Raw genomic sequence first — 12,583 nt, forward strand, 5'->3', positions numbered from 1 at the left:
TGGGGGGGGATTGCTGGTGGGAGGGTGGGACTCCCCAAAATCCCTGTTAATAAACCCAAAAGCGGGGCTGGGGGGTGGTTGAGCTGAAATCAAAGCACCGAAACCCTTTTGGGGGGGGGGTGATGGCAAAAAAAAAAGAGTGGAAAAGTTAAACCCGACATTTTTCTGCTGGAAAAACAGAGTCTGGGGAAAATCTTGGAGCGCTGGGGAGGGGATGGGGGCAGTGGGGTCCCCCCCGCTCCTTTTTCCCCCTCCCCGCTGCCCAGCTTTGCTTTTTCCAGCCCTATTTTAAGTTGCTTTTTTTTTGTTCGAAGCGCAGAAGCTCCGCTTTCCCCCCTCGGGGCTCCGTGGGGCTGCGGCCGGGGCGGGCCCGGGGCCGGGAGCGGGGCCGGGCCGGGGCGGGGAGCGGCGGCCCCGCGGGGCGGTGAAAAGGAGCAGCCGGGGCAGAGGAGGGGGGGGGAAACCGGGAGCTCCGCCATGAGGGCAGCGCTGGCCCCCGGGGTCCGCCTGCTCCGCGCCCTGCCCCGGGACAGCCGGTGAGCGGGGACCGGGGGGACGGGGGGAGCCGGGCTGCAGCGGGGGGACCGCGGGGGGGACCGGCACCGGGATGGGGACCGGCCCTGGGGCGGGGGTCACTCGCCCGGGGACCAGCGTTGGGTTGGGGACCGGTCCTGGACTGAGAGTCACTCGCCCAGTGACTGGCCCTGGACGAGGGGTCACTTGCCCAGGGACTGGCATTGGGATGGGGACTGGCTCTTGCCCAGGGACCAGCACTGGGATGGGGACTGGCCCTGGACTGGGGGTCACTCGCCCAGGGACCTGTCCTGGATGGGGGGTCACTTGCCCAGGGACTGTCACTGGGATGGGGACCAGCCCTGGTCTGGGGGTCACTCACCCAGGGACCTGTCCTGGATGGGGGTCACTTGCCCAGGGACTGTCACTGGGATGGGGACCAGCCCTGGTCTGGGGGTTACTTGCCCAGGGACCTGCCTTGGACCGGGGGTCACTTGCCCGGGGACCTGCCCTGGACCGGGGGTCACTTGCCCGGGGACCGGCACTGGGATGTGGAATGGCTCTTGCCCAGGGACCAGCACTGGGATGGGGACTGGCCCTGGACTGAGGGTCACTCACCCAGGGACCTGCCCTGGACAGGGGGGGTCACTCACCTGGGGACCTATCCTGCATGGGGGGTTACTTGCCCAGGGACCAGCACTGGGATGGGAATTGGCCCTGAACCAGGGGTCACTTGCCCAGGGACCAGCACTGGGATGGGGACTGGCCCTGGACTGAGGGTCACTCACCCAGGGACCTGCCCTGGACAGGGGGGGTCACTCACCTGGGGACCTATCCTGCATGGGGGGTTACTTGCCCAGGGACCAGCACTGGGATGGGAATTGGCCCTGAACCAGGGGTCACTTGCCCAGGGACTGGCACCAGGCTGGCCCTGGATGGAGGGTCACTCGCCTGGGGACCTGTCCTGGAGTGGGGATCACTTGCCCAGGGACCGGCACTGGGATAGGGATTGGCCCTGGACCAGGGGACTGGCACTGGGATGGGGACTGGTCCTGGACCAAGGGTCACTCGCCTGGGGACCTGCCCTGACCCAGGGTCACTTGCCCAGGGACTGGCACCAGGATTGGGACTGGACATTGACCAGGGGGCTGGCACCAGGCTGGGGACCTGTCCTGGACCAGGGGTCACTCTCCCGGGGACCAGCACTGGGATGGGGACTGGCCCTGGACCGGGGGTCACTCACCTGGAGACCTGTCCTGGACCAGGGATCTCTTGCCCAGGGACTGTCACTGGGACGGGGACCGGCCCTGGACCAGGAGTCACTTGTCCAGGGACCGGCACTGGGATAGAGACTGGCCCTGGACTGGGGGTCACTTGCCCAAGGACTGGCCCTTGGACTGGGGGTCACTTGCCCAGGGACCAGCATTGCCCCTCAGGCACCGGGTCCACCGTGAGACTGGACCCAGCACAGGACCAGCACTGAGCCCGGGGGGTTCAGCATGAGCCAGGACCAGTCCCTGTCCCAGGATGGAGGCACCGAGCCCTGCTCAGGCTCAAAATTCGGTGGCACGTGGCCAGCCCAGAGATCCCACTGGTGACGAGCCTGCTGCTGGGTTAATTTTATTTAATATAATCTTCATTTTTTTTTGGACTGTTTGGTGGCCAAACAACCCCTCAGCTGTTACTGGCCCCGCCAGAACACATGGGGTTAAAAAAAAAAAAAAATTAAAACCCAACCCATGAAGAAGTGAAACTGCAGGATGGGCTAAAACTGAAAAAAAAGGCTTTTTTTTTTTTTTTTCTTTAATCTCTAAACTTGGAGCAACCTCGTGACACGTCTCAGTGCTGGAGCTGGTCCCTGACAACTCGCATCCTCTGCCGTAAAACCCTCAACAACCCGCCCCGCGCCCTGGTTTAAATGCAGGAAGGGGCCCTGGGAGGTGCTCACCCCCCTCTGGAGGGTGCTGGATCCTAGTTGGGATTCTCCAGGCTTCATCCATCAGCTTTGCTGGGTGTAAAATCCCCATTTTTTTTCTCTATTTTTCCCCATTTTTTCCCTATTTCCCCCCATTTTTTCCCAATTTTCCCCCATTTTTTCCCAATTTTCCCCATTTTTTTCCCTATTGCCCCTATTTTTTCCCTATTTCTCCCCCATTTTTTCCCTATTCCCCCATTTTTTCCCAATTTTCCCTGGTTTTCCCCATTTTTTCCCAATTTTCCCCATTTTTTCCCTATTTTCCCCTATTTTTTCCCTATTTCCCCCCATTTTTCCCAATTTTCTCCATTTTTTCCCTATTTCTCCCCATTTTCCCCCCATTTTCCCCCATTTTCCCCCATTTTCCCCTATTTTTCCCTATTTTCCCCATTTTTCCCATTTTTCCCCATTTTTTCCCCATTTTCCCCCATTTTTCCCTATTTCCCCCATTTTTCCCATTTTTCCCCATTTTTTCCCAATTTTCCCCATCTTTTCCCAATTTTCGCCCCTTTTTCCCTATTTCCCCTCATTTGTTCCCCATTTCGCCCCATTTTTTCCCTATTTTCCCCATTTTTTCCCCTCTTTTCCCCCATTTTTTCCCTATTTTCCCCTGTTTTTTCCCTATTTTCCCCCATTTTTCCCCAATTTTCCCCATTTTTTCCCTATTTTCCTGCATTTAAATCAAGCAAACAGGATAAAGTTGCTATTTGATGGAGGAACTGGAGGGGGTATCGCTCAGGGCATCCCACCCCCCCCAGTTTTTTTTCCAGCTCGTTTTTAATTAACGCCGACAGTGACGATGAATCAGCCCCGTTTCCACCCGTGACGCTGGGCGGGCGCTTGCTCACCGCTGCGGTTTGCCAGGAAGGGGAAACCCTCGAGATAATCTCAGCTGATCTTTGGAGATGGTGACAGGCCACCCCATCCCTGTCCCCTCAACCCTGACCACCCCTCCCCGCTTGCTTTATCCCGCAGATATCGGGGTCTCACGCTGGTGCTGACCTTCCTCTGCTACACCAGCTACCACCTCTCCCGAAAACCCATCAGCATCGTCAAGGTTAGCTCCAACCTCACCCCCACCACGAGGGGACACAGGGACATGGCAGCGGTGTCCTCGAGCACCCTGAGTTCACCCCTTCTCTCTCTCCCCCCCCCCACAGAGCCAGTTGCACCCCAATTGCTCATCCTTGGGGCCGAACCCCCACAATGACACCAACAGCAGCACGTGGTGCAGCTGGGCACCCTTCGGTAAGGCTGAACACCCCCCCAGCACCCCAAAAATGACCCTCATGGACCCTAAGCCAGGTCGTGGCCGGAGGTTTTTTTGGCAGGGTGCCGGCTGCTCGTTAGGCACCCGGAGGTAATTAAGCAGCTTGGTTTTGCCCCATGCCCCCAGGCCAAAGGGCAGAAGCGGGTGGTGAAATCGGGGCCGGGTCCCAACGCTGATGGCACCCGGCCACGTTCTGAGAGCCACCACCCCGCCACGGAGGAGGGTTTTGGGGACGAGGCCACACCAGTAAGAAAACAAGATGGGGACCAGGCTGACGTGGCCCTAATATTTCCTTTCCAGATGGGGACAACTACAAGGAGCTTTTTGGGGCGCTGGATAACGCCTTCCTGGTGGCCTATGCCATCGGGATGTTTATCAGGTAACCCAGGTCCACCCACCAGTTTGCACCAGTCCACCGGGAAACTGGTTTCCATAAGGCTAATGGGAAATGCCTTCTCTCCACAGCGGCATTTTCGGGGAGCGTCTCCCCCTGCGCTACTACCTGTCGGGGGGGATGGTGCTGAGCGGGCTCTTCACCGCGCTCTTCGGCCTCGGCTACTTCTGGAACATCCACGTCCTCTGGTATTTCATCATCATGCAGGTACGGAGGATGCTCAGGCTCTGGGGTTTTTACCACGTCCCGGTTTTCCGGTGGCTTTCCGGGATCGGGGTGGCCCAGTTCCCGACTAGGAGAACGCCGGGTATTTCCTCTCCCCATAAAACCGGGTCGCACGTGACGTGGGTGCCGAAACCACCGGGCGCACCCGTCTCGCCCAGCAGGGTGGACGGCTGGTTTGGCAACACCAGTCGCTCCCAGTTTAGCCCCAGGAATGATGCAAACGGCTCTGGGATTGCCCCAGCAGGAATTAAAAACCCCCAAACTGAGCGTTTTCTCGACAGCTTTGGGATGGGGGTGGCTATTTTTGAGCCTGGCTACCTGAAACGGCGCAGGGGCCAGTGATGCTGCCTATCTTCTTGCCAGATCTGCAATGGGCTGGTGCAGACGACCGGCTGGCCCTCCGTCGTGGCATGTGTCGGGAACTGGTTCGGGAAGGGAAAGTGAGTGGTTTTCTACAGCGTGTCCCCTCCTCGTCCTCATCCCTGTTGGTCCCAGTGATGCTGACCCCGGTTCTGTCGCTGCCAGGAGAGGTTTGATCATGGGCATCTGGAACTCGCACACCTCCGTCGGCAACATCTTAGGGTCGCTCATCGCCGGCGTCTGGGTTTCCTCCGCCTGGGGCCTGTCCTTCGTCGTGCCCGGCATCATCATCGCTGCCATGGGCATCGTCTGCTTCTTCTTCCTCGTGGAGTGTGAGTGGCATGATCCAATCAATCAATCAATCAATGAGGTTGGAAGAGCCCTCTGGGATCATCGAGTCCAACCATTGCCCTGACACCACCATGGCAACTAGACCAGGGCACTAAGTGCCATGTCCAGTCTTTTCTTAAACCCCTCCAGAGATGGTGACTCCACCACCTCCCTGGGCAGCCCCTTCCAATGGCTAATGACCCCTTCTGAGAAGAAATGCTTCCTGATGTCCAACCTGAACCTCCCCTGGTGAAGCTTGAGGCTGTGTCCTCTTGTCCTGGGAGAAGAGGCCGACTCCCACTCCACTACAACCTCCCTTCATGTGGTTGTAGACTGCGGGGTGCAGCAAATGACTGGCGTCACACCAACATCAACAGGGCAACAATTTTTCTCCTTACCCATCTCCAAGCGTTTTTGGCAACCCCAAATACTTATTTCCAGCTTGTGGCAAGCAGGGATGCAGACCCGGCCACCACAGGGATGCTCAGCACCCTCTGGGGTCATCCAGGCAGGCTCAGCCCCTGCACCGCTCGCTCCTCTCAGCCTGTCTTTCTAGGAAACATTTGGGAAGCCCTTTGGGATTTTACCAGGGGTTTTTCATTGGCATGATGTGGAGGACATCACGTTTCTCCTCTGCAGCATGAGATGCTGGAGGGAGAGGAGGGGAAGTGGGGCTGGTCCAGGCTCTCATGGGATCTCCTTTCTCCCTGCAGATCCTGAGGACGTCGGCTGCAGTCCACCTCTGCATCACGTGAGTCGAATCGATTCATCCTGGGCTGGGTGGTCGCTGAGTTTCCAGTGAAACAACCGGGGCATCGGGTCGTGACGTCAGAAATTAGAGTGACGTTGAGTTATCACGGAGGATGCTCGTTGTTATTCCGGCGTGAGCATCCTCCTGGCAGTGAATCTGATGTTTCAGCCCCTTGCAGCAAGGAGAGCCCCATCTCCTGCTTTCCGCTTGCTTTTAGATGGCCTCCGACGAGGAGGACGCTGGAGGGGTGACCTCCAACGAGAAGGATCCCGAAGCGGTCACCTCCAACGAGGGCCCACTGAGCATCTCAGGCCAGAGCAGCATGGATCGCTCCGACAAGCCCAAGGAGCCAGCGGAGGAGCCTGAAGCCATCAGCTTCCTTGGGGCGCTCCGGATACCCGTGAGTCGTGGGATGCTCCTGGAATCGTGATGGGGATGGAGGAAAGAGCAAAGCCAAGGCAGATCACCCCTCAATGGGGCACTCATGGGGAGAAAAGCCATCATCTGGAGATGGGGACACCTTGAATCCTGTGTCCAGTTCTGGGCCCCGCACTTCAAGAAAGGTGTTGAGGTGTTGGAGCGAGTCCAGAGGAGGGCGACCAAGCTGGTGAAGGGTCTGGAGGGTCTGACCTACGAGGAACGGCTGAGGGAGCTGGGGGTGTTTAGCCTGGAGAAGAGGAGGCTCAGAGGTGACCTTATTGCAGTCTACAACTACCTGAAGGGAGGTTGTAGTGAAGTGGGAGTTGGCCTCTTCTCCCAGGCAACTAGCGACAGGACAAGAGGACACAGCCTCAAGCTTCACCAGGGGACGTTCAGGTTGGACATTAGGGAGCATTTCTTCTCAGCAAGGGTCATTAGCCATTGGAAGGGGCTGCCCAGGGAGGTGGTGGTGGAGTCACCATCTCTGGAGGTGTTTAAGAAAAGCCTGGACATGGCACTTAGTGCCCTGGTCGAGTTGCCATGGTGGTGTCAGGGCAACGGTTGGACTCGATGATCCCAGAGGGCTCTTCCACCCTGGTTGATTCTGTGATTCTGTGGGGAGAAGGAGGGTCCTCTGATGTCTTCTCCTCTCCTCCCAGGGCGTGGTGGAGTTCTCCCTTTGCCTGCTCTTCGCCAAGCTGGTGAGCTACACCTTCCTCTACTGGTTACCCCTCTACATCGTGAACGTTGGTGAGTTTTTGGGGAGGGTGAGGTGGGAGCGAGCCTGGCAAGGGGAGCACCTCCTCACCCCCATCTCCTCTCCCTCGCAGCTCATTTCGGTGCCAAGGAAGCTGGGGACCTGTCGACCCTCTTTGATGTCGGGGGCATTTTAGGTTCGTGATGTAGCTGGGCGGAGGGGGTGGATCGGGGATGGTTTGGGGACAATGCTGGCCTTGATGGAAAGTCCCCTCCACGGGAGCACTTTACCAGTAACACCATCCTTTTCCACAGAGCACCATAGTGAGGTCTTGCTTGCTCAGGCTCTCCTTGTTCTTAGATATTTTGCAAGCATGGAGGGGACCAGAGCTGCGTGGAGGTGTAGGGAAACCAGTGTCAGGGAGAAAGCAGTGTGGAGAAATCAGAACTTCTCACTCTGATATTATTACATTTAACTTTGGGAGCATCTCGCTTGAAAGTTCGGGGGTGAAAGAGCATCACGGTGCAGCGTCCTGTTGGATTTGGGGCTAAGCCAGGATGAAGCTTTGCCACTGGGGCAGCGTGACCGACATCTGCGACTCCTTCTTGCAGGGGGGATCTTCGCCGGCCTCGTCTCTGACTACACCGGTGGCAGGGCCACCACGTGCTGCGTGATGCTGGTTGTCGCCGCTCCCGTGGTGCGTTGTCACACCGTGGGGGGATAAAAGCCGGTCACGAGGGTTTCCTCTCCTTTGAGTCATGGCCGCCTTCCTCTTCCCAAGCGCCCGGGATGAGCTGGTCACGCACTTGGTTGAGACGAGAGCTGGGATCCATCCACGTGCCAGATGTTCCCAGAGTGGTTGTCCAGATCTGGGGGCTGGGAGGGGATCGTATAGTCCTTTACAGCTAAAAAAAACCCTTTAGGGGTGTTTTTTCCTCCCTCCTACCATAACCCCGCTCTGTCTTAAACCCTTGGAGGTCCCACTGAGCTGGTCCAGCTTTCATCCCTTTGCTTTGTATCTCAAAAGCCCCCCGTGCCGACGGCCTCACACTCCGTGGCATCCTTCCTGAGCACCTGCAAGGAGCTCGTTTGGCACTGGTCCCCCACCTTCTCCATCCTGTCCCTGAGGAAATCGCTTGGGAAAACTGCTGGAACAGCCGTAAACTGGTTCATCCCGTGTCTCTTTTCCAGCTGTTCCTGTACAACCACGTCGGCCAGAACGGCATCGGCACATCAATAGGTAAGGAGCTCCTCGGTGCAGCCGGTTCCCATCACCGAAGGGGCGATGGGAGATGCTGCAGCCTCACCTGCCTTTATTTCTCTTCTCAAGCTGGACTCCTGGTCCGGGATTCGGGGGGGGGGGGGTGGTGCTGGATAAGCATTTGCTGCCTGCTGGGTGGGGAAAGCAGCGATGTGCAGGAGATGGATGCGCAGCACAGCGATGTCTGCGCGTGGGCTGGGGGTGATGGACCTGCCATCCCGCTGCTCCCTGCGCTTAAAGAATTACTCTCTTCCCGGGTCCCTCTGCTAGCGATGCTGATCGTCTGTGGCGCTCTGGTTAACGGGCCCTACGCTCTCATCACGACGGCAGTGTCGGCAGATTTGGTAAGAGGCGCACCTCAGACCCCGCCACGCTGCCCTTGCACACCCAAAGCCTCCTCCCTCTTTCCCCGGGGGATGTTTGCTGAGATGTTTGCATTTTAGCTTTGTTTTCCATTGGTGAACCCAGTTTTGCTGTGGCTTGGCTTGGCTGCAAGCAGCAACCGAGTTCGGTCTTCGTGTCCATGGTGGACCCCAAAGCCACTTTTCCTCACAGAATCAATCAGGTTGGAAGAGACCTCTGGGATCATTGAGTCCAACCATTGCCCTGACACCACCATGTCAGCTAGACCATGGCACTAAGTGCCATGTCCAGGCTTTTCTTAAACCCCTCCAGAGATGGTGACTCCACCACCTCCCTGGGCAGCCCCTTCCAATGGCTAATGACCCTTGCTGAGAAGAAATGCTTCCTAATGTCCAACCTGAACCTCCCCTGGCAAAGCTTGAGGCTGTGTCCTCTTGTCCTATCGCTGGTTGCCTGGGAGATGTTCCTCCTTATGTTTTGCTCCTCCGTCCCTACAGGGAACCCATGAGTCTCTCAAAGGAAACGCCAAAGCCCTTTCTACCGTCACGGCTATCATTGATGGCACAGGATCCATAGGTCTGTACAGCTGGGGGATGCCGAGCGCAGACTTCCCCTGGGTCCTGATCCCCTCTCCCCCGTGCGCAGGGCATCTCCTAACTCGCCTCGTGTGCTCTCACAGGTGCCGCGCTAGGGCCGCTGCTCGCAGGGCTCATCTCCCCCACGGGCTGGAATAACGTCTTCTACATGTTGATAGCAGCTGACGTCTTGGCTTGCCTGGTAGGTCTCCCCCTCGCGGGACTCGTTTTGCTACCCTGGATATTCAACGGCTCCGTTTTAGCTGCCCATTTGCAGGCGGAGGGCAGGGACGGTCCTTGGGAGACAGCCAGGCACGGAGTCAACTGCAAAGCCCCGTATCAACTCCAAACCTGTGCCTCCATCCACTTGGCTTGTCATAGAATCACAGACTGGTTTGGGTTGGAAGGGACCTTAAAGCCCATCCAGTTCCAACCCCCTGCCACGGGCAGGGACACCTTCCACCAGACCATGTTGCTCCAAGCCCCATCCAACCTGGCCTTGAACACTGCCAGGGAGGGGGCAGCCACAGCTTCTCTGGGAGACCTGGGCCAGGGTCTCACCACCTTCACAGTAAAGAATTTCCTCTTAAGAACCCATCTAAATCTCCCCTCTTTCAGTTTAAAACCATTCTCCCTCCGTCCTATCACTCCATGCCCTTGTAAAAAGTCCCTCTCCCGCTTTCCTGTAGCCCCTTCAGGTGCTGGAAGGTGCTAGAAGGTCTCCCTGGAGCCTTCTCTTCTCCAGGCTGAACAGCCCCAGCTCTTTCAGCCTGTCTCCAGAGCAGAGGGGCTCCAGCCCTCTGAGCATCTCCGTGGCCTCCTCTGGACTCGCTCCAACAGCTCTGTGTCCTTCTGATGTTGGGGGCCCCAGAGCTGGACGTAGCACTGCAGGGGGGGTCTCAGGAGAGCAGAGCAGAGGGGCAGAATTCCCTCCCTCGCCCTGCTGGCCACGCTGCTGGGGACGCAGCCCAGGGTATGGTTGGCTTTCTGGGCTCCAAGCACACATCGCCAGCTCGTGTTGAGCTTCTCGTCAACCATCAAACGACTCAACGACCTCCTTTCCCAACGACCTCCTTCATCACATGAAGTTCATGTGATCTTCCCTAGGAAGAGCCTTAAAATTTATCTCCCAGCGATGGAAACGCTCCCGCCGAGGCTGGTGGCTGCAGAGCCATCGGTCCCGCGGCGATCCTCCACCTCTCCTCTTGCAGCTCCTCGCTCGCGTGGTGGTCAAAGAAGTCCGGGGGTGGTGCGGCTACATGGCGAGGAAGAGAGGGTACGTACGGACTGCCCTGGGGTGGCCTCCGCCCCCACGACGCCAAAACCCGGCGTCGGTGCTGCTCCGGAAAGATGTTTGTTATCCCTTGCTCTCACTGCTGCATCTCCACGCGGGCATCGCGTCGGGCTTCGCGGGGCCGTCCGCCCGCCGTCTCATTCCTACGGGCACAAAGATGTTTCCACCTCGAGGCAGGGCAGCACCCGGGGGGTTTTAGCCATCTAAACACGCCGTCCTTGTGTCTTTGTAGCTCTAGCGTGCAGCTAACAGAGTCAGTGCTGGATGGGAAGTAGCTTGGTGTGAGTATCCCCCGCTTGAGCTCTGAGGATTAAATGCAAACACAAGCCTGATTTCACCCTGATTTCGAGTCTCGCTTGGCAGGCTCAGCCTAGAAACAGCCACTCCGCTCATAATTTAAGGGCTGAGATCAAGATTTGGGAATCAAAGGATTAAATCGCCATGGCTTGGGCAGCGCGTCCTTGTCTCCGGCTGACCTACGAGACGCTAGCCCAGATGCCTGATTAGCAAAACATTGATTAATGCACTTGAAACGGCTGAATTTACAGGCTGACGTGCCCACCCGTGCTTAATGAGCTTGATTACACACAGTCCCGGCTCGCTAATCCGATCCGTGGCCAAATCACTGCGGCGAGGGTGTAAATAAGCTCTGAATCAGCACTGGCCCGTCCCCGATCGCCACCAAAGCACCCTCGGGAGCACCGAGGGGCTGCAGCCAGTCCTGGCCGTGGGAGTGCCAGACCCCAGACACCCTGCGAACATTTGGCCCTTTATATCTTATGTTTTCAGGTGAAAGACCAATAGTCTGGGCCTTGTGCTGCGGTAAGTGCAGCCCAGATCTCCTTCTGCGGCCGCTGGTGGAGGGTTGTCGGGCTCCGCTCTCCTCTGCCGGGGCTGGTTGGGGTGAGGACTGTCCTGGTTGGGTTGGCACCATCCCCGTTTGCACCAAAATCTTGTTGGTTTGTGCTGGGGCAAGCAGCTGTGGAAATACTGCAACACCTTTGAGGGCTTTGGGGAGCGCGTTGTCTCCGGAGCAGCTTGTGGAGGGGGTTTTTGGGGCACGTTTCAGCTTTGGCTGGACACCAAACGGTGGTCGGATCTCCTCCTTGCGCCTGCTTCTCCTCCAGGCTTGCGGTGCAGATGGGCCCGGGGTTTCTCCAGCAGCACCACGGCCCCCGTCGTTGACCCCAACACCTGCCCAACGGTGCCCACTCGCTTCTCTCCCCACAGGTTTAAGGAGTTTTGATGTGTCCCCCCCCCCGTGACCCGCCCCAAGCCGAGAGGCCCGGAGGGAGGAGAGAGGCTGAGGCACGCCAGGAGCGTGTTCGTCTCGGCAGAGCCGAGGCACAGCCTCAGGCATGGCCCTGCGGACTCCATGGGTTTGCTTCGGAGGGAGGCAGTGGCAAGGAACAGTCCAAGGGCCCCGGCCGACTCGTTTTCTGGGCTGATTCTTCGCCGTTGGCCCATTTTATTAATAAAAATGTACGAAACCTGTGTTGCCACTCCATGCCCTTTCCTGGCAGGGCTCGGCTAGCTCTGAGGGAACTTGGCGGCGGTGATCATCTGCAAGCCTGCCCCGTCCCCGTGTTTGGTATTTCAGGGTATCATAGAATCACAGACTGGTTTGGGTTGGAAGGGACCTTAAAGCCCATCTAGTTCCAAGCCCCTGCCACGGGCAGGGACACCTTCCACCAGACCAGGTTGCTCCAAGCCCCATCCAACCTGGCCTTGAACACTGCCAGGGAGGGGGCAGCCACAGCTTCTCTGGGCAACCTGGGCCAGGGTCTCACCACCCTCACAGCAAAGAATTTCTTCCTCACATCTCATCTCAATCTCCCCTCTTTCAGTTTAAAACCATTCCCCCTCGTCCTGTCACTCCATGCCCTTGTAAAAAGCCCTTCTCCAGCTTTCCTGTAGCCCCTTCAGGCGCTAGAAGGTGCTAGAAGGTCTCCCCGGAGCCTTCTCTTCTCCAGGCTGAACAGCCCCAGCTCTCTCAGCCTGTCTCCAGAGCAGAGGGGCTCCAGCCCCCTGAGCATCTCCGTGGCCTCCTCTGGACTCGCTCCAACAGCTCCATGTCCTTCTTGTGTTGGGGGCCCCAGAGCTGGACGCAGCACTGCAGGGGGGTCTCCCGAGAGCGGAGCAGAGGGGCAGAATC

The 12,583-nt window shown here is 58.0% G+C and overlaps 1 protein-coding gene across 3 annotated transcripts; it reads left to right on the forward strand.

The window, feature by feature from the left end:
* The first annotated feature begins 454 nt into the window (after positions 1-454).
* On the forward strand, positions 455-11,909 carry SLC37A2 (solute carrier family 37 member 2). 3 transcript variants are annotated; one of them, XM_068418258.1, is made up of 18 exons: positions 463-536; positions 3,464-3,545; positions 3,649-3,736; positions 4,059-4,137; positions 4,224-4,359; positions 4,741-4,817; positions 4,903-5,069; positions 5,781-5,818; positions 6,036-6,218; positions 6,898-6,988; positions 7,069-7,131; positions 7,547-7,632; positions 8,127-8,175; positions 8,467-8,540; positions 9,057-9,135; positions 9,239-9,336; positions 10,346-10,410; positions 11,659-11,909. In XM_068418258.1, exons 1-18 carry the CDS (start codon positions 478-480, stop codon positions 11,672-11,674), a joined length of 1,530 nt encoding a protein of 509 aa, XP_068274359.1. In that variant the 5' UTR covers positions 463-477; the 3' UTR covers positions 11,675-11,909. The 3 variants fall into 3 exon arrangements, with proteins under 3 accessions (XP_068274360.1, XP_068274359.1, XP_068274358.1); XM_068418257.1 differs by lacking the exon at positions 11,659-11,909 and having other exon boundaries at positions 10,346-10,751; XM_068418259.1 differs by lacking the exons at positions 3,464-3,545; positions 3,649-3,736; positions 11,659-11,909 and having other exon boundaries at positions 455-536; positions 10,346-10,751.
* The last annotated feature ends 674 nt before the right edge of the window (positions 11,910-12,583 follow it).

This window comes from Nyctibius grandis, chromosome 25, assembly GCF_013368605.1.
Source record: "Nyctibius grandis isolate bNycGra1 chromosome 25, bNycGra1.pri, whole genome shotgun sequence".
Lineage (NCBI taxonomy): Eukaryota > Metazoa > Chordata > Aves > Nyctibiiformes > Nyctibiidae > Nyctibius > Nyctibius grandis.